This window comes from Dromiciops gliroides, chromosome 3, assembly GCF_019393635.1.
Source record: "Dromiciops gliroides isolate mDroGli1 chromosome 3, mDroGli1.pri, whole genome shotgun sequence".
NCBI lineage: Eukaryota > Metazoa > Chordata > Mammalia > Microbiotheria > Microbiotheriidae > Dromiciops > Dromiciops gliroides.
In genome coordinates this window covers 571625305-571650191 of record NC_057863.1, presented here as the reverse complement: position 1 = coordinate 571650191, position 24887 = coordinate 571625305, and the positions used below count along the sequence as shown (strand labels likewise).

Below are 24887 nucleotides of genomic sequence, written 5' to 3'. Positions count from 1 at the left end.
GGGGTGAACTTCTGTAGCTAGGAGAGAAATGGTTTAGATTTCTTTATATGCTTCTCCGAGTTTCCCTTCGGGCCTCATTCTCTTTGGCGCTCTATTTTACCCTACACAGGGCCTAATGAATTCTCCCAGAGGTGAAGCTTTTGTTTTCACATCTGCAAGGATGCGCACAAACAACAATGGGGGTACATATCATCTAGAAACGCTTTCCCTGCGGACCCCGACCCGCTTTTGGGTGATAGGAGAGGAGCGGAAACCAGCAAGTCGAAGGGGGGCGGGGCCGCGGCCCCACGCAGGGAGAAAAAGGCCGCTCTTTGGGAGTGTAGGGGAAGGCGGGGGTGGGGGAGAGGAATCAGGTGGAAAATGTGACCTTGTTGACCTTAATCTCCCCCTCCGCTTCTCATTCCCCACCTGCGCGAGGAAGAGAGCAGAATACCCTAGGGCAGTCATGGCCGGTACGACACACTTTCAGGCCTGTATCAACCACCAAATGGTGGCCCTACAGACCCTGCGGCTCTTGCAGCAGCAGAGGGACCGGGAGGAGGGCCTGCATCCCCCCAGCCCCGTGTCCGCAGCTTCGGGGCAGGCAGGCGCAGGAGACGACGGGGAGAAGGAAGGCCGCGAGGGCCCTGCGGTGGCGAAGGCGGGAGATGAGGGCGCCCGCCCCGAGCCCCGGGACTCCGGTCAGTGCGCGCTGGCCCGCCTGGCCGTGCGTACTGTGCTGGCCCGCGTCGTCGAGTCCACTTCGCAGCTTGTCCAGGTGGAGCAGATGATCCTGAACCCCCTGTATGAGGAGCAGAACTTCCCCATCTACTTGAAAGTAAGTCTCCCCTCTCCCCTCGCCCCTCGCCCCTCGCCCCTCGCCCCTCTTCCCGCCTTTCTCCCAGCGCCGGTTAATGCGCTGCTGGGCCCGAGGGGCAGCCCCGACGGCTCCCCCGGAGCCAAGGCTGGGCTGGCCAGGGCCGAGGGGCAGCGCCGGTGCGAAGTGGGGCACTGAGCTTAAGCCCCCGTCGGTCGGGAAGGAAGGCAGTGGTACGTTTGGAACGGTTCGTTACAAAAGTGTCCCGAAGGCAGAGTAGCCCCTACGGGTGAAGAAGCACGGGGAGAGGGTGCGTGCGTGTGTGTGTGCACACACACACGTGCCTGCGCACGTGCCTGTGCACGTGTGTGTGCCGGAGGGAAGAGGGCATCCTGCCCCGCATGGCCCGCCTTTTCCTGCCTTACTAACCATCCTTCACAAACGGACGCCTGGCGCGGAGGGGGAGTGAAGTCTTCTTGTTGCTCCTTTCGCTGCCTCCGTGTAAATCATCACCTCTGCCGCGTGCTTTTGGTTGTGGAAACAGTTGGCTAAACTTATGACATAACGACAATAGTATTCATAAATGTTTATATAGCGCTTACTGTGTGGTAAGCACTTAACTTTCTGGTGGATTGGAAAGGGCCTTTAATAATAATAATAATAACAAGAACGATAATAACATTTAAAGCATTTACTTTGTGCCAGGCACTTAGTTTTTGGTGGATTAGAAAGGGTCTTGGGTTCAAATCTTGAAACCAACACCCTTGTTCTATGCTTCTCAATGTGAAAACAGCCAAGCTTGTGTATAAGAATAATGAATATTTATAAAGAACTTAATTTTCTGGTCAGTTGAAAAGGGCTCTGGGTTCAAATTTTGAAATCCTCATCCTTGCTGTGTGTGCTTTTGGATGTGAAAACAGTTGACCAAGGTCATAATGATGATAAAAACGTTTATATAGCACTTGCTATATGCCAGGCACTAAATTTTCTGGTGGATTGGAGAGGGCTCTGCTACTTAAAACCGTGTGTGATCGTGGCCAAGAGGCTTCCTTTTATTTTGCCTCAGTTCCCTCATTTTCCAGAGGTTGGCCTCTGATCTTAAAGGTCCCTTTTAGCTTCACCATTCTGTGATTTAATAAATGCCTTCCTTTGGTACAGGTGGGGTTAGTAAATCACCTGAATGTTTTCCATACTAAATTATCTTTATTCCTTTAAAGTTTTTTTTTCCCCCACACCTATGAATGACATTTGTTTTCTCTACCAGTCTGGTTCACCACGGGGTTCAGAGGCCTACTGAGTCAATAATCTAAATGCTTATTGAGCAGTCTGAGAATGGCTGAGCCAAAAGTGTTGAAGTGTGAATATTAATATAAAATGCTGCTAAGTAAAAGAGCTTCTGTATGTATGGCACCTGTTCCCTCTTAAGGTTGGTTGCAAACTGCTTAAACAAATACTGCTGATTGGCAGAGCAGCTACTTAGAGAGGCGACATCTCTATAAAGCAAAGAACCCTCATTTAGGAGTCAGTCTGGGTCCTGCCACTAATTCACTCTGCAGCCTTTGGTGAGGCAGTTTATTTGGATCTTGGTTTCTGTACCTGTAAAATGAAAAGGTTGGGCTAAAATAAAAGGCTTCAGCTAAATACATTCCCAAGGTCTCTTCTAGCTCAGAAATCTTAAATGCAGTATTGGTTGTCAGACATGTGCCCAAAGGGCTTTTAAAATAACATATGTGATAACAGGAAGCCAAGTGATAGCATGAGATGAATTTTGGAATACCAGAGTTTGATGTTTTTGTACTTTAGAAGGAAAGCTACTATGTACTGGGTGTGAATTTGTCATCTGACAGATTTTTTAAGACTACATTGTTTTATTCCTTAAATTAAAATTTAAAAACTACATTAAGGGGGCGGCTAGGTGGCGCAGTGGATAAAGCACCGGCCCTGGATTCAGGAGTACCTGAGTTCAAATCCGGCCTCAGACACTTGACACTTACTAGCTGTGTGACCCTGGGCAAGTCACTTAACCCCTACTGCCCCACAAAAAAACCTCCAAAAAACTACATTAAAACTTATATTCATATAAGTGTTTCTGAGAGAATCAGTATGTTGTGTGAAAAGCACTGAATTTAGGCTTACAAGACCTGGGTTTGAGACCCAGCTTTGCCACTTATTGACTGTTGACCATGGAAAGTCATTAAATCTCTCTGGTCCTCAGTTTCCATATTTGCATATTAGGTGCAATAATGAGACAGCAAGATTGAGTGGAAGTGGGTTTGGAGTCAGAAAATCTGGTTTTAAATTCTGAGTCTACTACTTGTGTGACCTTGGGCAAGTCACTTTACCCATCTCAACTTTAGTGACCTAGTTTATAAAATAGAAAGTCTGGACAAGATGATCTCTCAAGTCCCTTCAAGCTCAAAATCTATTATTCTCTTGTGATCCCACTTCCCAGACTGTTTACTTTTATGTAATTAAATTGGACTTTATGTAAATACTGAGTTATTTAATAAATTACATATGCTAGATTAGTTATGTATGATGGATATATTAATTATTTTATAACCAATAATAACAAATGTGAGTTATTTTATTATTCATAAAGTCATGTTGGGAAGTTGTCTGCTTTTCCTGATGGGGTCGATGTGGCTTAACGTCCCTTTCTTGGAATTGTCTTCAGGGCCACTTTGCAAGTTAGAAGAGAAAATAGGCCTCATTTCTTTTATAGTTGCATCTTATTGGGAAAAAGTTCATGTTCCTCTGAATTGTATTGGTCTTGCTCGGCTTTATCGCCCACCCCGTTTATCAGATTGGACTCTAAATGACACCAATCAATAGGAGTTGGAATATTGTATTCTGTTCTGGAAGGGTGCTGGCTATTTGGGGCTTGTTTAGAGGCTAGTTGGGGGGGGGGCAGGGAGCCTTGCCAATAGAGGAGCGGTTGAAAGAACTGAAGACATTAGGCACAAGTATTCTATCACTTGGGGTGATAGAATAACTGTCTTTAAAGAGAAGCCACATGATACAATGCAAAGAGAGCTACCTTAGATTCAGAGGCCCCAGATTTGAATCTCACTCTACCTAATCTACTTTGGGCAGGTCACTTAGGATCAAAGGATTATAGACCTAGAGCTGGAAGAGACCTCAGAGCCTATTAAGTCCAACCCTCTGTTTTTTACAGATGAGGAAACTGAGGCATAGAGAAATTCAGTGATTTGGTTAGGATCATATGGCTAGTTAATTTCTTTCTTTTTTTTGGTAGGGCAATGAGGGTTAAGTGACTTGCCCAAGGTCACACAGCTAGTAAGTGTCAGAGGTCACATTTGAACTCAGGTCCTCCTGAATCCAGGGCTGGTGCTTTATCCACTGTGCCACCTAGCTGCCCCCTGCTGGTAAATTTCTAACTCAGGATTTGAACCCAGGTCTTGTGCTGCCCTATCCATTGCACCACACTGCCTTTCTTTCTTTCTTTTTTTTAGTGAGGCAATTGGGGTTAAGTGACTTGCCCAGGATCACACAGCTAGTAAGTGTTAAGTGTCTGAGGCCGGATTTGAACTCAGGTACTCCTGACTCCAGGGCCGGTGCTCTATCCACTGTGCCACCTAGCTGCCCCAACACTGCCTTTCTTAAAAACTGAGATACATTGGATAAAGCACTGGAGGACCTGAGTTCAAATGCGGCTTCAGATACTTACTAGCTGTGTGACCCTGGGCAAGTCACCTAACCCTCATTACCTGGCCAAAAAAAACCAAAAAACCAAAAAACCAAAAAAACTAAGATATACAGGGATTGTGACTTTGTTAAGGTCACACTCATATCAAGTGAAAGATCTAAGATTTGGCCACGGGTCCTCTGACTTAGAATCCTTCTTGCTTCTCCACCTGCAACCTACTCCCTGAACTTTGGTCTCCTCATCTTTATAATGAGGGGGTTAGACTGCATGATCTCTAAGCTTATAGTATAAGAGGGGAGATCTGGAGTTAATCAAATCGATGGAATAATAACAACATCAAAAGACTGGAGAGGATTTGTCTCTGGTCTAATGCTGAATAAGAAGGCAAAGGATTGTTAAGGGCACATGCAGTTAACTGAGCTGTGCATGTTTCCTGATGGGTGACTGACATTTGATTATGGCATACTATATAACATTAATCAATCCTGGTATGTGCCAGGCACTGTGCTAAGGCATTGGATGGGGTGGGGTGGGGGAATAGAAATACAAAGAATGAAATCATCGTAATTACATTGTGCTGAAGGAGACTGAAAGCACAGAAAAGCAAGCATAGAGAGAATATACATATATAATTAACATATATCTATATAATTAACTTCTGTTACATTGATTAGCATGTTAATGCTTTAAATTAATTATCCGGCTTCTGACTGCTAACTTTAAAATGTTTCATCTCAGGCAACATGAGCCCAAGGCTCCCCATGTAGTTTCTTCGCTACTCTTGAACATCTGTCATCTCTGTTCATGCCCTCGTCTCCACTCACACCACAGCAACTTTGGTTTAGGGCTTCTCTTCTGTTACCTGGGCTATTGCAGCAGTTAGCCTCCTCATTGGTCTCCCTGCATCCAGTCTCTCCTTTGTCCAAATCCACTGTTTCTGAGACACAGGAGTTGTTAGGTCACCCTCCGCTCAGCAGACTCCATGACGTCGAGTGACCCTACTTTCTATTTATTTATTTATCTATTTATTGGGATTTCCCCCCAAGTTACACGTGTACAAAGACATTTTCACATCTATTTTTAAAACTGTGTTCCAAATTCTCTTCCTCCCTCACTCCCCATCCCCCCATAAGAACTTGAGCAATGCAATAGAAGTTAAACATGTGCAGTCATGCAAAACATTTCCACAGTGACCCTGCTTTGCTAAAGCCTTTCATCATTTGGTGAGCCTTTTTGCACACTTGTCACCCAGCTGGCCCACCATTCAGGCTCTCCAGGTTGTTGGAGAATGTATATTCAGTTACTATTTAGAAAACCTCTGATCCTGAATGACAAGTGCTGGTTACCTTCTTCATATCACTCCTTTACTTACTCTGCTCTTACTGGGTAAGTGGGATAAGAGAGATAGGAACCCTTGAACCCCATGTGTATTACAGAAATGAGGGAAAGTGTTCGGAGAATCAGACTTAGAGCTGGAAGGAACCTTGGAGGCCAAGCCCCTAATTGCACAGATGAGAAAACCGAGAGACATACCCAGGATTGCATAGCAAGTAAGCATCTGAAACAGGATTTGAATCCAGTCTTCCTGCATTCAAGGGTACCCTGGAGCCAGCTGTGTATTGGCTCTGGGGAGCTGATTGTTAAATTTTCGGTTAACATTTACACCTTGGAAATTGGCAAATGCTACAAATCGGGGCTTGAATTACCATTTTGTTGATTGTCTAGAGCCTAGCTTCTTAAAAACTGGGTTTACAATGAATGTGGGGGGGTAATGAAAATTTTCTCAACAGTTAAAGGTTATGTATACCTATTTTATATACCTATATACCCGGGGTCACGTAAAAATTTCTCGGGCAAAAAGGGGTCACAAGTAGAAAAGGTATATAGGTATATAACAAAGCTTCTTAACCTTTTGCTGTTGCCAAAATTTTCATAACTCCCACATTTAGTTACATCACCCCATATGGGGTCTCTACTTACAGTTTAAAAAGCTAGAGTTGACTTTTTTATAAAAGTGATAGAGAAAATATTAAACATGCAGATTAAAAATTTGAGTGTGTTGGACATACATTTCTGAGCTCAGCCCCCCCCCCCCAGAGCTGCTTATTAAATATTTACCAGCACATCCCTGACACTACTTCTCCTATACCCTACTCCCTCTTGAGGCAGGAGTTCTTATTGTGATGGGAGAAAGAACAAGTACACAGTCCTTACATTGGATGGAGAAAAACTGAACAAGGGCAAAAGAGATTTGAATTGTATTTTCAGAATTAGCAAAGTGGGTAGAGGTTGAGGGGAAGTGTGTAAACAAAGGGGCAATGATTTTTTCTCCAACAAACACAGTGACTAGGTTAATAATGTCCCTTGATGATGGCCAGCATGTGAGGCAGGTTTTCTACTGGGGAGGGGGAGACCTGAAACAAAACACCACCACAAGGTTAGCTACTGGCTAGTCATTGGAGATCATGGCTTCCAATAATTCCCTAGTATTATTTATGTATTTGAAATATTTTTGAAATTTTACTTCTCAATTCTCTCCCTTCCCTCACTCCCTTTCCTAGTCACTGAGAAGGCAAGAAGTATGATACCCATTATGCATATGAAGTCATGACATTATTATTTAAGGGAACACCAGACTCGGGTTGAAGCTGATGATCAATCATTCTACTGGCTAGTTTATGTCTGGGGAAGTGAGATTATACAATAACAAGCCACTCTAATAAACCTGGAGTTCAGTAGATGCAATTGGAATCATGAATATTGGAGATCTACTTCGCTAACTTTGGTGTTGGATTTCCATCTTCATCAGAACATATTGGATAAAGGAAAGACTTATGGAACCAAGACTCAAAAGACCTGAGTCTTAATACTTTTCCTTAATACTTACTAGCCATATGACTGTGTACATAAGTCATTTAACCTCTTTGAAACAGTCCTGTCATTGGAGATAATACGTGTACTATATACAGGGTTGTGGCAAAGTCTTTTGTAGAAGGTAAAGTGCTTTTGAAATATAAATGTGAACCATCCATCCTTGTGTGTAAGAAGGGTTTGGCCCTAGAATTTCATTCTTTCTTCCTTTCTTTTTTTTTTAATGTATTCTGAACCTCAGTGGGTTAGCACTATATGTTTATGTTGGGGAAGAAAGGAGAAACCAGGAACCCTGGGCAGAGTTATTGATGCAAGCTAGGGCATTCTTGGGAAACAAGTAGGAACCTGCTGGTAATTTGGATTTGACCGTGGGCTCAGCTTGCAGCTGCTGGAAACAGGTCAGGCCAAGGCTTTCTTTTCCACCATTCCACTTTCTTTACCACTGAGTGAGCATGATTGTGACCCCTCAAGTGCCAAGTATCTGTCCTGGTTCTTGGGTTTTGTCATTCTTTCCTGCTGTTCAACTCTCACTGTACCCTCCCTTTCCTCACTTAAGTGGCTCAGAAGTGCTCTGCCCTTTAAAGAGGATGGATGCATTTCATACCTCTCTGATAGGCCCGTCAGGAACCTGCTTGGTTAGAGATCCTTGCCAGTATTTGTCATTGTTCATGTACACTTCAGTAACTTCTAGCTTTTTGGAATAGGAGCCTAATATACAGCACCAGGGCTATAAAAATAAGTTGTTTGTTTGTTTTTTTTTTTAAAGAGAAATAATGAGCCATGTTGCTGCATCAAGGAAACAGTTTCTGTTAATAACACTGAAACTGCTTGATTCAAAATTTACCTGCACCTTTCAAGTGGGGGCAGTATCCCTGATGACTTTGACATTGGCTTAGAGCATCAGTGTCATAGGTACTATTTTTTCCCAAGCCTCGGGGAAGCCGAGGATCAGTTCTAGTAGACCTGTTAGTATTGGGGTACTTAACCTTTTTTGTGTCCTGGACCCCTTCTCAGAATAACGTTTTTAAATGCAAAAAATAACACATGAAATATAGTTATTGAAATATTAATTTTAAAGACTGTAAAATAGTAATTTAAAAAAACAGTTCACAGACTCCAGATTAAGAACCCTTTCTCAAGTTAAGAGGGAAGGCTTGTAGGGAGAATTCCCACAGAACTTCTCTTGCTGTTTTGGTGGCCAGGGCTAGGGGCTGCATTGACTCTGTTTTCTCTGGTTCCCACCCAGCCCCAAATCTTGCCTATTTGTTTTGTCCTCTATCTGGTATTTCCTCTTTTGGAGGATGGAGCATCCCGAGTACCTCCTGGGGCTCTCTTCAGTGTGCCTTCTGTTAGTGAGGCCCCTCTTCTCTTTCCCTCTCTAAAATACAGTCAAACAAATTTCCTCATAAGGGGTTGTTTATGGGTGAAAAAGGCTTCTATAGCATCATGCTTTTGTTCATGCTGTCCCTATCACCTAAAATGTCTTTCCACCTCTTTCATATTGAATTCCTACCTGGTCTTTTAAAAAGCCCGGTTTATTTTCCACTGTTATGAAGCCTTTCTGGATACTTCCTAGAGTAGGTAATAATGCATTGTAGATTTTTTTAAAAAATCCAAACAAAATTCTTTGGCACAGGGAGCAGCTAGAAGACACAGTGGATAAAGCACTGGCCCTGGATTCAGGAGGACCTGCGTTCAAATCCGGTCTCAGACCCTTGACACTTACTAGCTGTGTGACCCTGGGCAAGTCACTTAACCCTCATTGCCCCACCAAAAAATAAAAATAAAATAAAAATTTCTTTGGCACAGTAGATAGAGATCTGGGTTTAGATTGGGAAGAGCTGGGTTGTAGTCCTATCCCTGACACACAATGGTTGTGTGATTCAAAAACCAGGGCATTTAACCTCTTAATGCTCTAGGTAACTCTCTGAGTTACAGACTGTGCTGACCTGTATCGATAGTGGGCATTTCTCACCAGGGCTTTCTTTGCCAATGAAAGCCCCAGGTCCAAGAAGAAAAAGGCAAACCAATTTACTTTGTAACTAGTAAACCTATTTAGTAAGGCTTTACAAAGTTAGAGGTAGCCCAGAAGTGTGCAAGATGAAAGAAGGAAGCTAATTTGCCTTTTGAAAATTGCCCCTGGTGACAAATCTATACACATAGGTAATGGAATAGTAATTGGGGTGGATAGAGCACTGGGCTTGGAATCAGGAAGACTCTTCTTTATGAGTTCAAATCCAGCCTCAGACATTTCATAGCTACATGACCTTGGGCACAAGAAGGAAATGGAACAGAACTCCAGTGTTATTGCCAAGAAAACCCCAAATGGGGTCATAGAGTCGAACATGACTTAAATGACTTAACAACGAAAAAAGAATAGGCCATTAAATCATTTCAAAAGAAGTTCTTTTTGTAATTCCAAATCTTTTAAGTGTTGTGAAGCCAAATTTAGGAAAGATAGTGCTAAAGGAGTGTCTCTAGTGGACAGAAGAGTTTTAACTTTTTATTATTTATCACTGTCCCCTATGAGCCCCCATGTTAGCACATTCTGACCCCAGTCATTCATCCAGTCAACCATCATTGGTAGTCTTTGCTTTCCTTCTTTCTGCTTCAGTGTGATCATCAGCTCTAGACCCTGGCTTCCAAATTCACTGCTAATGTTATTTGCACATTGTAAGAGTGAACCTCCTGTTGCCTGGAGAAATTCAGGCATTGATAACAAGTGTGGTGAGTTTTTACTTCTGAGGAGTGAGGCCAATTTCTGTAAATTTTGGGAACTGTGTCTCCAAAAAATCATTATGAAGCCATGGAGGAAATCTATGCTCATGGCTACGCTATCTGAACCCTCTCTGTACCCTGAGGACTGCTCTGTACTTGGGACAGACTTGTGTTTTCTGTATTAGAAAGAGGCTCAGTGGCTAACCACAGACTGCCTGGTGTGTTTTTTCCATGTGCGCACTGACTTTTACAAGAAACTCGTTTATAGCTCTATAATTCCCTATGACATGAATGATATGAAAAACAGTACCAAAACAAAACAAAACAAAACAAAAAAAAACCAAACCAGCTTTCCAAAATACAAATGATTGGAAAAGGTTAATATGAGAAAGCCCTAAAAAGCATTTCTGTCAGCTGGATCTGGGTGGGAATGTTACAACATTGTATTCTAGGAGTAGTTGTGCTGCCTAGCAAATGTCCCTGAGTGGGGGAGCACTTCTCCTCATGCAGAGACCCATCACAGACTGCTTTTTTCATTGGGCTTTTTTGATTAAAAATAATACTGTCCCCATAGAAAATACTTGGGAGCATAGAGAACTTATGGGAGAGTTTACATTGCATGTATCCCAAAGTAAAAATGTTTAATTTCCTGTGGACAATGATTTTTTTTTTTATGGTGACTGGCAGATTTTTTTGGGGGGGAGGGGGGTTCTTCATTGGGTGTTTTATTAACACACTGCTACTTATCTATATGGGAGTGACCTTGGGTTCAGGGAACACAGCTTTGTGCTCTGTAAAATTCAGATCCCATGAAAATTTTATGAATTATGCAAGGTTATATAGTGTAATATGGCAGAGAGCATGATTAGTTTTCAATTGTCTCTCTAAGGCAAGCATTCTTTCCATTTAAGTACTCCCACACCACATGACGGATTCTAGTGGGTCTTGCCTCAGCTCAGGATTATTCTTAACTTTGTTAAGGAGCTTCAGAGGAGACTTTCTACTGAGTAAATTGGTGCTTAGTATGACCAAGTACTGTCTCTAAAAACTGGGGAGAGTTTCCTTTCCCCCCTCCTGATCCTCTGGGTTTACCAGATTTGAGAGATGGTCTAGGGAGAGTAGTTGAGCCTTTGGGCGAAAGATTGGGAGCTCAGAAACGACAAAAGGATAAAAATTAGGATGTGATCATCTCTGGGGGAAAATTTATCTGCTTTCTAAGAAAGTACAAACCAATAGAGTTCTGAAAAGGTGAAGGAGTGAGAAATTGTGAAGAGCTCCTCACTGCCTCTCTCATGTGAATGAGATAAAATGCCAAATACCTAAAAGATAAATTAAAAGGAGGGGAGCAACCTAAGAACCCCCAAAAAGAAAGCCTCAAAGATAAGGAAAGGACAAGTAAATGAGCAAACAGAAGGGGGGAACCTCCTTCAAATGATAAATGCTATGCATTCTGTAAAAAAGTCAAGTCAAAAAGCATTTATTAAGTGCCAGGCACTTTGTTAAAGTACTAAAGACACAAATAAAGAAATTTCCCTGCTCTCATAAAGCCCATCATCTAATGGGAGAAACAACATGCAAGTAAATAAGAACAAACAAGTTATGTATGTACAGGATGCATTGTGAATGTTCTCAGGGGAAGGCATTAGCATTAATGCCTTCTTGTAGGCTTTTTGGGAAAGTCTTCTTGGTGAAGGTGGGAGTTGAAAGAAGCCAGGAAGCAGAGATGAGGAGGGAGAGAATTCCAGGAATTGGGGGGGGGGGAATAGCAAATTAACTATCAATGCAAGAAATGAAGCTTGACCTGACAGTGTAAGACACATGAACTTGGATGATAAACACTTTAAATGAAATGACATCAGTGAAGAAAGATCTGGCATCTACAATGATATCATCATTTGTCATCAGTAAAAATGAATAAAACAAAGTCAATAACATGGAGAAAGCAATGGAAAATTTGAATAAAGGAGCAGAATGAATGGGAAATAAAATTCTCAAGCTGGAACGCTAGTTGGCAAAAATGGCAGAAAATCAGACCAAAAAAACAACTCAACTGGAAAAAGACTTGAAAACATTATAAGCATTGATGATGGAGCTAGAAGATAGAACTTGGAAAAAGAACCTAGGAATCATTGGATTACCAAAGAAATGTGAAGAAAATCCAGCCACTATTTTTAAAAAACTTTTTCAAGAAACTGCTCAAAAAAATTTCCCAGAATGATTAAGAACAAGGGATGGAGTAGGTAGCAAGCATCCACTGGATTCCCTCAGAGAGTCATGTGAATTATGCAGGATATTTGTCAATCACAAGAAGATGGAGGGGAACAAAAAGCCATTCATGATTTACAGAAGTCAAGGAAGATCATTTCATCTCCAGAATATTTTACTCAGCCATACATTGGATGATATGTGATGACAAAAAATAAATTTAAATTCCCCACAACATTTCTGACAAAAATGACCCAGCTTGAGCCTTTGACATACTTCCTGGGGAAATGACAATATTTGGGGACATTTGCCATGCAAATGAATAAAGAACATCATCAAATTTAAGAAAGTTAAGTTTCCCTGCTTGTCAACTTTAGTGTGACCATTTGCTTTCCCCGATTGCAGAAATGTTTCAGATTGTTGTTTGCCTTTTCTATCCTTTGGTTTGTAGCTTGTCCCTATACGATGGTGTGGCTAGTGAGTATTAAATGTGGCACCATTAGTAGAAAATGGTTGCCAATATCAGCCTGTGATGTGGATCAGGTTAGTTCCTGTGACTATCAATGGCCTGAACCCAACGTGATTCAGGGAATTGTACCTTCTCCTGACTCTCATTGACTTTTCTGTGTGAGTCAGTCAAGTTACAAATCTGAGTTTCCTCATTCATAGAATAAATGATTCGGGCTAGATGCTCTCCAAGATCCCTTCTCAGCCTAAAATTCAGTGATTCTACCTATGGTGGGAAACTAATTGAATTCTTTGGAATTCTACATGGGATAAAGTTATTATGTACAAGAGAGATTCTAAATTCCAGGGGAATAGGAACCATGTGTTGATGGATGGTTCTGTCCTCCAGCACCTAGCAGAGTACTTGGTATTTAGTAGGTTCTCAATAAATGTTTGCTGAATTGAGTTTTTAAGAAAAAGAAAGGAAGTACAGACTGATTTATAATTTAGGCAGTTCAAGGAAGGTTTTTAAAAATGGAATCAAGAGTGGTGGGGGGAGAGAGACTTGTAAATTCCTCAACTTATGTCTGAATATGTGTACAAAATATTTTAATCATATTATATCATTGACATAATTTGAGATGTGTTCCTTTGCAAGGTTCTTTTTTGGCTCCAATACAAAGTCAAAATCAAATTTTGAAATCCTAAAATTAACTTCAGTGAGAATCTTGCCTTTGTCAACATGTGGTCTTTGTACTTTTAATTCTCTCTTCTAATCTTTTCAAGATGTCAGACAACAGATTCAGGTGATCTTTCACTTTTATTTAAAAAAAACCCTAATTAAAATAGTACACTTCTCATTATTATTTTTTTATTCATTGGCTATTATGAGTCCATGAGATTTTGATATTAATTAAATAATCACATTAGTTGTGCTGTTATTCCAGGGTTGTAGTGAAACTGCCCAGTTTGGAAGTGTCAAACTAGACTTGTATTACTTTAAAAAACAAACCACAGCAACTTTAGACTGGGGACAGCTAGGTGGCACAGTAGATAAAGCACTGGCCCTGGATTCACGAGGACCTGAGTTCAAATCCAGCCTCAGACACTTGACACTTACTAGCTGTGTGACCCTGGGCAAGTCATTTAACCCTCATTCCCCCCCCCCCAAAGCTTTAGACTATATAGGACTTTGATTTTCCTTAAGAGTTAGCATTACGTGACCCACTCAGAAAGCTTCTACCTTAATGACCAAAAGGTTCTGATTCTTTTTTTTTTTTTTTTAAAGAGCGTTTGGCATTGACAAAGACATTGACTAAATTCTTGACTAAGACAATCTAGTCTTGTTCTTGGTTGGGGGAGCAGTTGCAAAAAAATTCTCAAGACCCAGAGATACCTGGATTTATTTCACAGGAAAAATCAGCCAGCTTAATAGTTGAAAGAGCCTAACAATGAATGATTTGTGTTAATTATAGGTTAGTTTTACCTGCATGTACACCTTGCTTCAAGAGGCCCTCTTGACACAGAGGGTTCCCTGTGGTTCTGAATAATCCGCTTCACAGTTCCATATTGAAAATTTGGAAGCATATTTACCATTCCTGTCTCCCCTTCCAGCATGTACATCACCAAGTTATAGATCAAAGAAAATGAAATGGAACCTCCAACAAAACCAATTATCAAGGAGGCTCTCTGAGGAGCAGCCTCTCTTCCTAGTGGCTTCATGGAATCCCAATCCTGAGTAGGCAGATTCCTCTCCTTGCTGTTCTCAGTAAGTGTCCCCAGGCATGGTTTTCTCCTTGTGATTTGATGCTGCCCTGGTGGGCACTATCATGGAGCCCCACAGGCTGTTCTCTAGAATGGTCATGGCCTACTCTTCAGGCAGATCTTTCTCAGACATGGTCTTCACTCCCATGGACAGGGATCATCATGGAGGTGGTCACAGAGGGCTGTGGAAGGAATTCTGCATTCTTTAAGTTTCCCACAACGTGTTCCAAGAGGGGGGAAAGGTCACAATACTGGCTGAGTAATCCAACCCCTTTACAAGTGAGGAAATTGAGGCACCAGGGGATTAAGGACAAAAATTGAGGTCTCTCAGTGGTTAAAGAGCTGAGCCTGAAGTCAAGAGGACCTGAGTTCAAAGATGGCATCAGACACTTAGCTTTGTGACCCTAGGCAAATCACTTAATCCCTGTTTCCCTCAGTTTCCTCATCTGTAAAATGGGGATAATAGTACTTACCTCCCAGAATTGTTGTAGGATCAAATGAGATAATAATTGTTAAGCACTTAGCTTGGTGCCTGGCACATAGTATGTGCTATATAAATGCTACTTATCATTAAGTAAGTGCCTTGTTCTCTGATTCAGGTTATGAGTGTCGGAAGTGGGATTTGAACCCACATCCCTTGACTCCAGAGTCAAGTGTCATCCTGATAGACTGTTTTGGGTAGGCTGAAGAACACAGGTGGGGTCATCCACACACCTGGGTTAAACATGAAATCATATTTAGGTAAGGTCAGTTCTGCAGTCACAGCTGGTGGAAAGAGATATCAAACTGGCTGAACTTAGGGGAATAGTCAGCATGCATTTTATAAGGGAATGTGGGGGCAAATGGGCAGGTAAGACTCTCTTGAGAGTTTGATGTTTTTTCTTGTTTCTTTCCTTTTTTGTTTCAGTGTGGGGCCTGGCTGTCAGCTAGTCAGAAGGTGGTATAGCATGTCTATTGTCTTTTTAAAATGGCATTTAAAATAGTATGTTTTTTCACATTAACATATATAAAGATATTTTTTAACATTCATTTTTGTAAGTTTTTGAGTTCCAAATTTTTCTCCCTCCCCTCTCCTGAAACTAGCAAGCAATCTGATATAGGTTATACATGTGCAGTCATATTAAACATATTTCCACATTAGTCATGTTATGAAAGGAAAAAAGAACAAAAGGGAAAAGCCATGAAAACAAAAAAAACCAAATAAAGAGAAAAATAGTATGCTTCAATCTGTATTCAGACTCCATAGTTCTGTGGACGTGGAGAGCATTTTCAATCATGTCTTGGAATTGTCTTGGATCATTGTATTGTTGAGAAGAGCTGTTGTTTGTACTTAGTTCTCAAAGAGGACTATGACATTAGGGTGATTTCTTGACTTGGAGTGAATTGGATTTAAGTGAGGCAGGGCTGTGCAAGGTCACTAACCTCACTCTCTCCTCTAGAACTTTCTGGGTCCAGTGGCAAGATATACATCAGGACAACTGGAAATGGCCCTGGATGTTCAAGACAATTGTGGTTAAGTGACTTGTCCAGGGTCATACAGCTATAAGTGTCTGAGGTGAGATTTGAACTCAGGTCCTCTTGACTCACAGATGAACATCATACAATGTTGCTGTTACTGTGTACAATGTTTTTCTGATTGTGCTCATTTTACTCAGCATCAGTTATATAAATTTTTCCAGGTTTTTCTAGAATCTGCCTGCTCATCATTTCTTATAGTACAATAGTATTCCATTACATTCATATACCACAGCTTGTTTAGCCATTCCCCAATTAATGGGGATCCCCTCAATTTCCAGTTCTTTGCTACCACAAAAAGAACAGCTATAAATAGTTTTGTGCATGTGGGTCCTTTATCCTTTTTAATGATCTTTTTGGAACACAGACCTAGTTAGTGGTATTGCTTGGTAAAGGGTATACACAGTTTTATAGCCTTTTGGGTATAGTTCCAGACTGCTTTCCAGAATGGTTGGATCAGTTCACAACTTCACCAACAATGAATTAGTGTTCCAATTTTCCCATATCTTTTCAACATTTATCATTTTCCTTTTTTGTCATATTAACCAATCTGATAGGTGTGTAGTACCTCAGAGTTGTTGTAATTTGCATTTCTCTAATGAATAGTGATTGAGAACATTTTTTCATATGACTGTAGATAGCTTTAATTTCTTCATCCGAAAACTGCCTATTATCTTTTGGGTGGGGTCAGTTAGGTGGCACAGTGGATAGTGCTGGCCCTGAAGTTGGGAGCACCTGAGTTCAAATGTGACCTCAGATACTTACTAGCAGCGTGACCCTAGGCAAATCACTTAATCCCAACCACTGTAAACCTTTGGCACTATCTTCAGTTGTCCTGAGTGTATCTTGCCCTTGGACCCAGCTGGCTCTGAAGGAGAGAGTGAGGATGGTGACTTTGTACAGCCCTGCCTCACTTAAATCCAATTCACTGCAAGTCATGACATCACCCCGATGTCATGGTCTTCTTTGAGAACAAAGGACAAACAACAGCAATCTTTTGAGTATGTGTGTTGGAGTCTATGGTTAGGTCCTCCTATGTCAGAGCCCCAGGCGCAGGGGACATTAAAGACAGGATTTGAGTGATCATAACTTGGATCCCATATTTCACTTGAGGCCACATATCTGATCCTAAGTAATTGAGCTTATTATCCAAAATTCCCCGAGAAGGGTGCCTGGTCTCAGGCAGTGAACAGCAAATTAGGATATCTCTATTTAAGACCCAGAGAGATGGGTTATAGTGAGAGAAACATTGTCATCAGAATAGGTTTTGGCTTATTAAAAAAACAAACAAACAAACAGACAAAAAAACCTGACTCTGAATGCTGATTTGGTTAGGATGTAAGCGCCTCTGTGTGTGTGTGTGTGTGTGTGTGTGTGTGTGTGTGTGTGTGTGTGTGTGTGTGTGTATCTATATCTATAATTTTTTTGGTGAGACAATTGGGGTTAAGTGAAGATTTTTAAAAGACGTCATAGGTCAAGGGATGTTTAGTTATCAAGGATACTGGCAAATAGGGAGACATGGAAGATTTAGGGTAGAGATGGTGGAGGGGATGGGTTTGAAGAGTACAGATACAATAAGATGGGAGGGGATGGGGTGGAGTAAAACCACAGGGGTTGGCATTATTGATAAATGTCCTATTTTTCTCAGTACAATATGAATGGAAGGCTTGTGTTAAGAAGGAGACTGGAGGAGGTTGATATGGGAGGCTGGAGAAGCGGTGTGGACTAATGGGCTTTGTCAGGAATGCCATGGAGAGCCAATTAAGGGAGTGGAAGGAGTGCCTGGAGGCAGTAAAGGCCCAGGTGAAACTAGATAACATAAATTCATGGTGGACCCACATTCAGCAGGTTTCTCCAGCCGGGAAGACTGGGGTTTGCCAGAAGGACAAGTGGGGCAGATGAGGTGGGGAAGGGAGGACAGTGAAGTTAGAGGGTCTTCCAGCAGAGAGACTGGAAGTCATGGTGATCAAAGCCTTTGAGGGTTCTCTTTGCCTCTAGCATATACACTCCTTAATTGGGGGAGGGGGCTTTAAGACACCTCCAGAATTCACCTGAGACCTACCTTGCCACCTTATTTTACACAATTCTTTCTTCATTTGACATCCTTCGCCAAAGCAGGATTCCTTGATCTCACATACCCGTCTCTCTTACTCTTCACATGGGCAGATCTTTGTGCCTTGAAAACACTTCTTCATCTATACTGTTTGCCTAGATCCTTTTCATCAAGTTGTAGCTCAGGTGTCACCTCCATGAAGCAATCCCTGATCCTCTCAGCTGAAAATAATTCATCCCTCCTAACATTTTCCTAAAGCAGAGGGGTTAAGACCACAGCCCATGGGCCTCCAGCACTCCCCAGCATTGTGGGTGGGTTGCAATGGATATAGAACTGGCTCTGGATTCAGGAGGAACCAAGTTCAAATCTGGCCTCAGACACTTGACATTTACTAGCTGTGTGACCCTGGGCAAGTCACTTAACCCTCATTGCCCCGAGCCCAAAAACAAAATGTAGTTTGGGAAATAGTGAACAATTAAATAAAATTGACAATAAAACAGAGGACACTGCATTCTAAAATTAAGTCAGTAAGTATCCCATAGGCATCTTTATGTATAGATGAGTGAGCCCACTTTCTATTTGTTTGACACCATGGTCCAAGAGTACTTTGCTTGTTTATCTTCATTTCCTAATAATTAAACTTATCTGTGTAGATGCCATATCCCTATATAATAGAGGTTCTTAGCCTGGGGACTGTGAGCTTGTTTTAAAAATATTTTGATGCCTGTATTTCAATATAATTGGTTTCCTTCTTAGTTTTATTTATTTTATTGTATACAATTAACAATATTCTGAGGAGTCCATAGGTTTTATCAGACTTTCAGAGGGGGTGTATAACACACAAGATGAAGAACCTGTGCTATTGAATAGTTTAAATTCCTTGAGGGCAGGGCCTGTGATAATTTTTTAGCTTTGTGTCCCTACCATCTGATGTTATTCAGTTGTGTCCTGTTCTTTGTGACCCCATTTGAGGTTTTCTTGGCATAGGTACTGGAGGGGTTTGCTGTTTCCTTCTTCAGCTTATTTTACAGATGAAGAAACTGAGGCAAACAGAGTTAAGTGACTTGCCCAGGGTCACACAGCTAGTAAGTGTCAGAGGCCAGATTTGAATTGGGGAAGATGAGTCCTTTTGATTCTGGGGCTGGCACTCTATGCACTGTGCCACTTAGCTGCCCTGGTATCCAGAATGAATGTTTGCTGAATTGAATACATTTTTGAAACCATATTTTTCTCTTCCTGCCATCTACCTCACCGTACAGTAATCCCCTCTCCCCAGTCTCTCCTTCCTTCCCCCATTAGAGTGTAAACTTCTTGAAGGCAGGACTTGACTAGCTTATTTAAATTCTTATATCCAGTAGAGGGCACCCTTTTCCCACTATTGGGCTCCTGCTTTTGGGTTTACACAAAGGGTTCTATTAGGGAACATGACTTCAAAATGTTCTCAAGCTCTTCCTTCTCTAACTCTCTAATCCATCTGGAGTTATTCCAGGTGAACCTTTTTAAACAAAGCATGGCTAATGTCTAAGTTCTCCCTCAAAGGGATTAATAGGGCCTCTTTTAGCATTGTGCTCAGGATACAAAAACAAGTATAGGCAAGTGTGTACTGGAGCCAGCTCTAACCAGCTCTCAAAAGCCAATTGTTAAATTCTCAGTTTGAGCACATACCTCTCAGAAATTGGCACATCTGGGCTTGGTTTATTGTTTTCTTGATTGTCTAGGCTCAAGAAAGTGATGGAGAAAATATTAATAATGCAGATTAAATTTGAGAGTGTATCATACCTGTTTTTTCCCCCAGAGAGCTGATTATTTACCAGCACACTTCTGGGTATAGGAATCTAGGTATAGCTATTTATTTCTTCCACCGAAAAAAGAAATGCTTAAAACAGGGGGGGAAAAAACCCTTTAAAATAGTATTGGAAAAGACTTTTTAAAAACTCAAACAATAACCCATAGCAAAGCATTCACAGAAGCCCATAAACAGAGAAATAAATGAGGTACTCAGAGAACTCATAGAATCTTTATGAAAATCTCTTAAAAGATGAAGACTCATGGGGGACTGGGGAACCACTTTTAACTTGAGGCCGAGCAACTCAGTTAAGGTTCAAATCTTCTGGACAGCCAGCCTTGCACTACATATCCTCTTGGTGGTCATCTCCTCTGAGGCAAGGTTGCAGGAAGCAGAAGAGGGAATTTGAGATTGACAGATTGAAGATCCATTAGTGACATCTAGGTGGCACAGTAGATAGTATTGGACCTGGAGCCAGTAAGACCCAAGTTCAAATCCAGCCTCAGACACTTACTGGCAAAATACACTTATTTCTTATATCAAACCTTTGGTCTTTAAGATTGTTTTTTTTTTTTGAAATATTAAATTCCCTTTCTCCTTTCACTATGCCTCCTGAAATTCATATCAGAAAGAGCCACTTGTAGGTAAATCAATTTACTCTGTCAGTTTTCCCCACCTATAAAATGGGACTATTTTTACCTTTTGTAAGTGCTGGCTCTTGAGCCATGCTTACATTTGGGATGATCCCATAATCAGTCTTCAGACCAGGTGCAGGGGCTTATGAGTATGGGCTAGGGGCAGCTAACATTTATTTTGGAAGGGGTAAATGGTTTACAGCTTTGTGGTACCATTTTTATTGGAACTGAGCACAGACACAGATTAGTTACTCCTAATCCAGCTCACCAAAGTTGCTCTATCTGTAGCCTTATTCAGATGGTGAGAGTCAGTATTGCAAAAAGTAATTGAACCAGCTGGGCGTATGTCCCAGTGGGGACACTGATAAAAGGAAAGACCTTCATAAATACCAGAATTTTACAGGAGTACTTTTTGTAATTGCAAAGAATTGGAAGTGAAATAGATGCCTGTTGATTAGGGAATGGCTAAACAAATGTAATGGAATATGGCCATGTTATAAAAAATGAATATGATGAATACAGAGAAGCATGGGGAGATTTTATATGAACTGATTCAAAGTGAAATCAGTAGAACCAGGAAAACAGTATACACAAAGAGTAATAAGACAATTGAAACGGAATATTGTGAAATCAGAATAATCAATCTTGACTCCAGAGAAGAAATAGCAAAAGATCTCTCTCCCCACATTTTGCAGAGATGTGAGACTATTTGTGTGGAATAATGCATATAATGTGAGACTGAATATCTTGGTTAGTTTTGATAATTACTTTCTCATGAGGGATGTCTGTTAGAGAGGTGGATAGGGGAAGAAATACATTGGGGAAATGTGGGTGATACAAAACAATAGACAAAAAATGTAATTGGTGGGGGGAAGGAAAATTAGAAGTCTTTTGAGAGTAACATTAGGATTTGCTTCCTTGTACCACAAAGATTGGCTGAAGATGTCAGAAGGGAGATACCTTCCCAGCTCACCATGTTATATCAAGGGTGGCCATATGTTAGGGTTCTCACAGCTCAATATTTCATATTCAGTCTCAGAAATTTTTGTCAACATTAGGACTTGCTGAACCTAGGTTTTAGATTCCTCAAAATGAAAAAAAAAAAAAAGAGCCAGGGAGTTCTAATTTTGGCAAGGGATTTCCATCGCCATCTAGGATATTAACTTGTCTGGGTGAACATATGGGATTTGACAAACAAAAGCTGTTGGGAGGGATATGCTCCTGAGCTGAATGGAAAACACTTTAAATGAAATCATCACAAATATTTATTATGTGAGTCTCTAACAGAAGAGTATGGGCCAGTTAATACTCTGGTTCCTTAAATGATTTCTCCCTGGACTTCTATTGTTCTGCAATGAAAACAGTAGGGGTTTCAGCTTGAGGTCATTTCTGACTTGGGGCCCCCACCTTGGCTTTTCTCGATTATGGGAAGGAAGAGAGACAATCACCTGTTTTTCTTTTTCTGTCTTGGGTCCTAATAGTCCCACGGAAAGGCTTCCCCTGTTAATTTGTTTTCTTTGACCTTTAATATATTTTAGAGAGAATTGGAAGGAAATACCAAAATAGTAAAATAGTCTTGCAGAATTCAACAGAGACCCAAAGTTTCCCCAGGGCATAAGGGGCCAATACAGTTCAGCAGCTGAATTTTATGGGATGTGTGTGTATGTATGTGTGTAACTTCCCCAAAGATGCTTTCTGTGACATTCTCTAAATAAAACCTGGAATTGTGTTCGGAGCTCAATGAAGCCCACAAATCTATTTTTAAAGGCATTTAGTCTTAATTTGGGTGATGAATGCTATCAGAGCCTGGCTATCAGGCACATGATAGCCACACGTTTCATTTTGTTGTCTTTGATTCCTATTTTCTTTTGTACAGAGGTTTGATCTACTTCTCAAATGTAGATTGGGGAAATTGTCAAGTTCAGTCAAAAAGCACATTTAATAAGTACTTATTTTGTGTTGAGTACTGAGGGAGACAATTTCTGCGCTCATGGGTCACATGACATAAGCAGCAAATGAAGCCACAGCTATGCCCATATTCTCCCCCCCCCCTTTTCCCTAGCTCTAAAATTATAGTTAACCTATGATAAAGAATGCTTCCCACCTCTTGGCAGAGAAGTGATAGACTATAGACACAGAATGAGACATGTTCAGACAAGTCAGTGAATGTGTTGTGATATCTTTTTCTTAAATGTTGGAACGGGGAGTCTTTTATAGTGGGTGATTGGGGAGGCATTGTGGGTTAGTAATAGTGAATCAAGCAAAAAAGAAAGAAAATGTCAATGAAATATTAAAAACACTTAGAAGTGAGCATCAGGCAGTTGAGAAGGGGATACTACCAATAGTTGTTTTGCTGTTACCTTGTTAAAATTTATATGTATTTAAAAACAAACTGTACATAATGGAAGTCCATAATTTTTACCCATTCCCATCTTTTGTTCATTGTATATGCAATGTTCATAATAAATTGAAAATATTTTATTTTTCCAATTACATGTAAAATCAATTTTTGATATATTTTTTAAAGTTTTGAGTTCCAAATTTTATTCTTTCCTCTTTCCCCTTCCCCTCCCCCTCCCTCACATGGTAAGGAATCTGATACAGGTTATAGAAGTACAGTCATAAAACATATTTCCATGTTAGTCATTTTATGGAAGAAAACTCAAACCAGAAAAGAAAGTGAAAAATAGTATGCTTCGGTCTGTATTCAGATACTATTCTATTTTTTCTCTAGAGGTGGATAGTAGCATTTTTCATCTTGAGTTCTTTGGGATTGTCTTGGGTCATTATATTGCTGAGAAAATAGCCAAGCCATTCACAATTGTTCATTGTATAATATTGCTTTTACTGTGTACGATATTCTCCTGGTTCTGTTTAATTCACTATACATCATTTCATGTAAGTACAGGTTTTTTTTTTCTGAAATCCTCCTCCTTGTCATTTCTTATAGCACAATAATAGTCCATTACAAACATATACCACAGCTTGTTCAGCCATTCCCCAATTGATGCGCATCCTCATAATACATTTTTTTTTTTTGCGGGGCAATGAGGGTTAAGTGACTTGCCCAGGGTCACACAGCTAGTAAGTGTCAAGTGTTTGAGGCCAGATTTGAACTCAGATACTCCTGAATCCAGGGCTGGTGCTTTATCCACTGGTCCACCTGGTTGCCCCTAATACTTTTTTTAAAATTCAGAAATATGAATTGTCCCATAGGAAACTGAAGAAATTCACTATTGGTCATGGGTTCTTAGCCTTTTTTGTGTCATGGACTATTCCCCTTGGCAATCTGGTGAAGCTTATGAACCTAAGACAATTGTTTTTGAATATATAAACTAAAACACATACAGTTACAAAGGAAACCAATTATATTGAAGTACAGTTATCGGGGCAGCTAGGTGGCACAGTGGATAGAGCACTGGCCCTGGATTCAGGAGGACCTGAGTTCAAATCCATCCTCAGATCCTTGACACTTACTAGCTGTGTGACCCTGGGCAAGTCACTTAACCCCAACTGCCTCACCAAAAAAAAAAAAATACAAGCTTATCTACCCACCCTTCCCCACCCGAAGTTCAGAATGCTGTTTGGTATGTGAATTTGATAGAATCCATTGTTACTTCATTATCTTGTATTAACTTTTTACCTTTGATTTTGTTTTATTTAATTTTTTTAAAGGATAGTGTTGAGTTTAGAAACATCTGCAGTCACATGGCCCTACAGCTGGAGGGACATCACTTTGACCAGGACCTGAATGCAGCGTACCAGTGCCTGAAGACCATCATCAAAAAGCTGATGCGTTCGGTGTTGACTATCCCTCCTGATTCCCGCGGCATGGCCTGTGTTGTCCTGAGGCAGATTCTTCAGAATCTTCTGGATCTGTGAATGTTATTGATATGTGAATTCAAGCCAAAACTCTCCCTAATGTTTTGGCCATAAGCTTTAACTAAGTAGGTGTTGTACATAGGTCTTGCTAGCAAAATGAAGCAGAATTGAGGGCTGTTATCCAGACTCCCTCAGAATTCTATGCACGTTTATAATAATCCGTAACAAGCAGCTAGGATTTTCCAAGAATTTTGCAATTTTTCTGACTTGTTATGGAGAGGAATATCTTCTGTTTTGGTTATATAATTGGATTAAGTGCATTCATTTCCACATCAGCTATTCCTTTTGACCTATTACATATTTTTTTTCCCCGTAGAGTACTAATTGTTTAATTAGGGCTATTTTGTGGCTAAAGCTCTGTTGTTAATAAAAAGTCTGAGCCCTAAGGGTTATATTTGATAATATATGTTCTCTGTTGCTATGTATAAAAGAGAGAGAAAATGTCCATTTATTTCATTTCCTAGTAAAGGAATAATCTCTTGAAATTTGAAGACTCTGTTAATTCTTCCGACTCTTGTTTTTGGTTGAGTGAATTTACTGTTTGA

At 40.8% G+C, this 24887-nt stretch overlaps 1 protein-coding gene across 1 annotated transcript; it reads left to right on the top strand.

The window, feature by feature from the left end:
* The first annotated feature begins 445 nt into the window (after positions 1-445).
* On the top strand, positions 446-24342 carry DLEU7 (deleted in lymphocytic leukemia 7). The gene is made up of 2 exons (XM_043991295.1): positions 446-817; positions 24136-24342. Exons 1-2 carry the CDS (start codon positions 446-448, stop codon positions 24340-24342), a joined length of 579 nt encoding a protein of 192 aa, XP_043847230.1.
* The last annotated feature ends 545 nt before the right edge of the window (positions 24343-24887 follow it).

Bases quoted from the DNA above. Each gene is read 5' to 3' on its own strand.
- DLEU7 (XM_043991295.1), top strand. From the start codon at position 446: ATGGCCGGTACGACACACTTTCAGGCCTGTATCAACCACCAAATGGTG. The intron at 818-24,135 runs GTAAGTCTCCCC...ATTTTTTTAAAG, and splicing joins ACTTCCCCATCTACTTGAAA to GATAGTGTTGAGTTTAGAAA.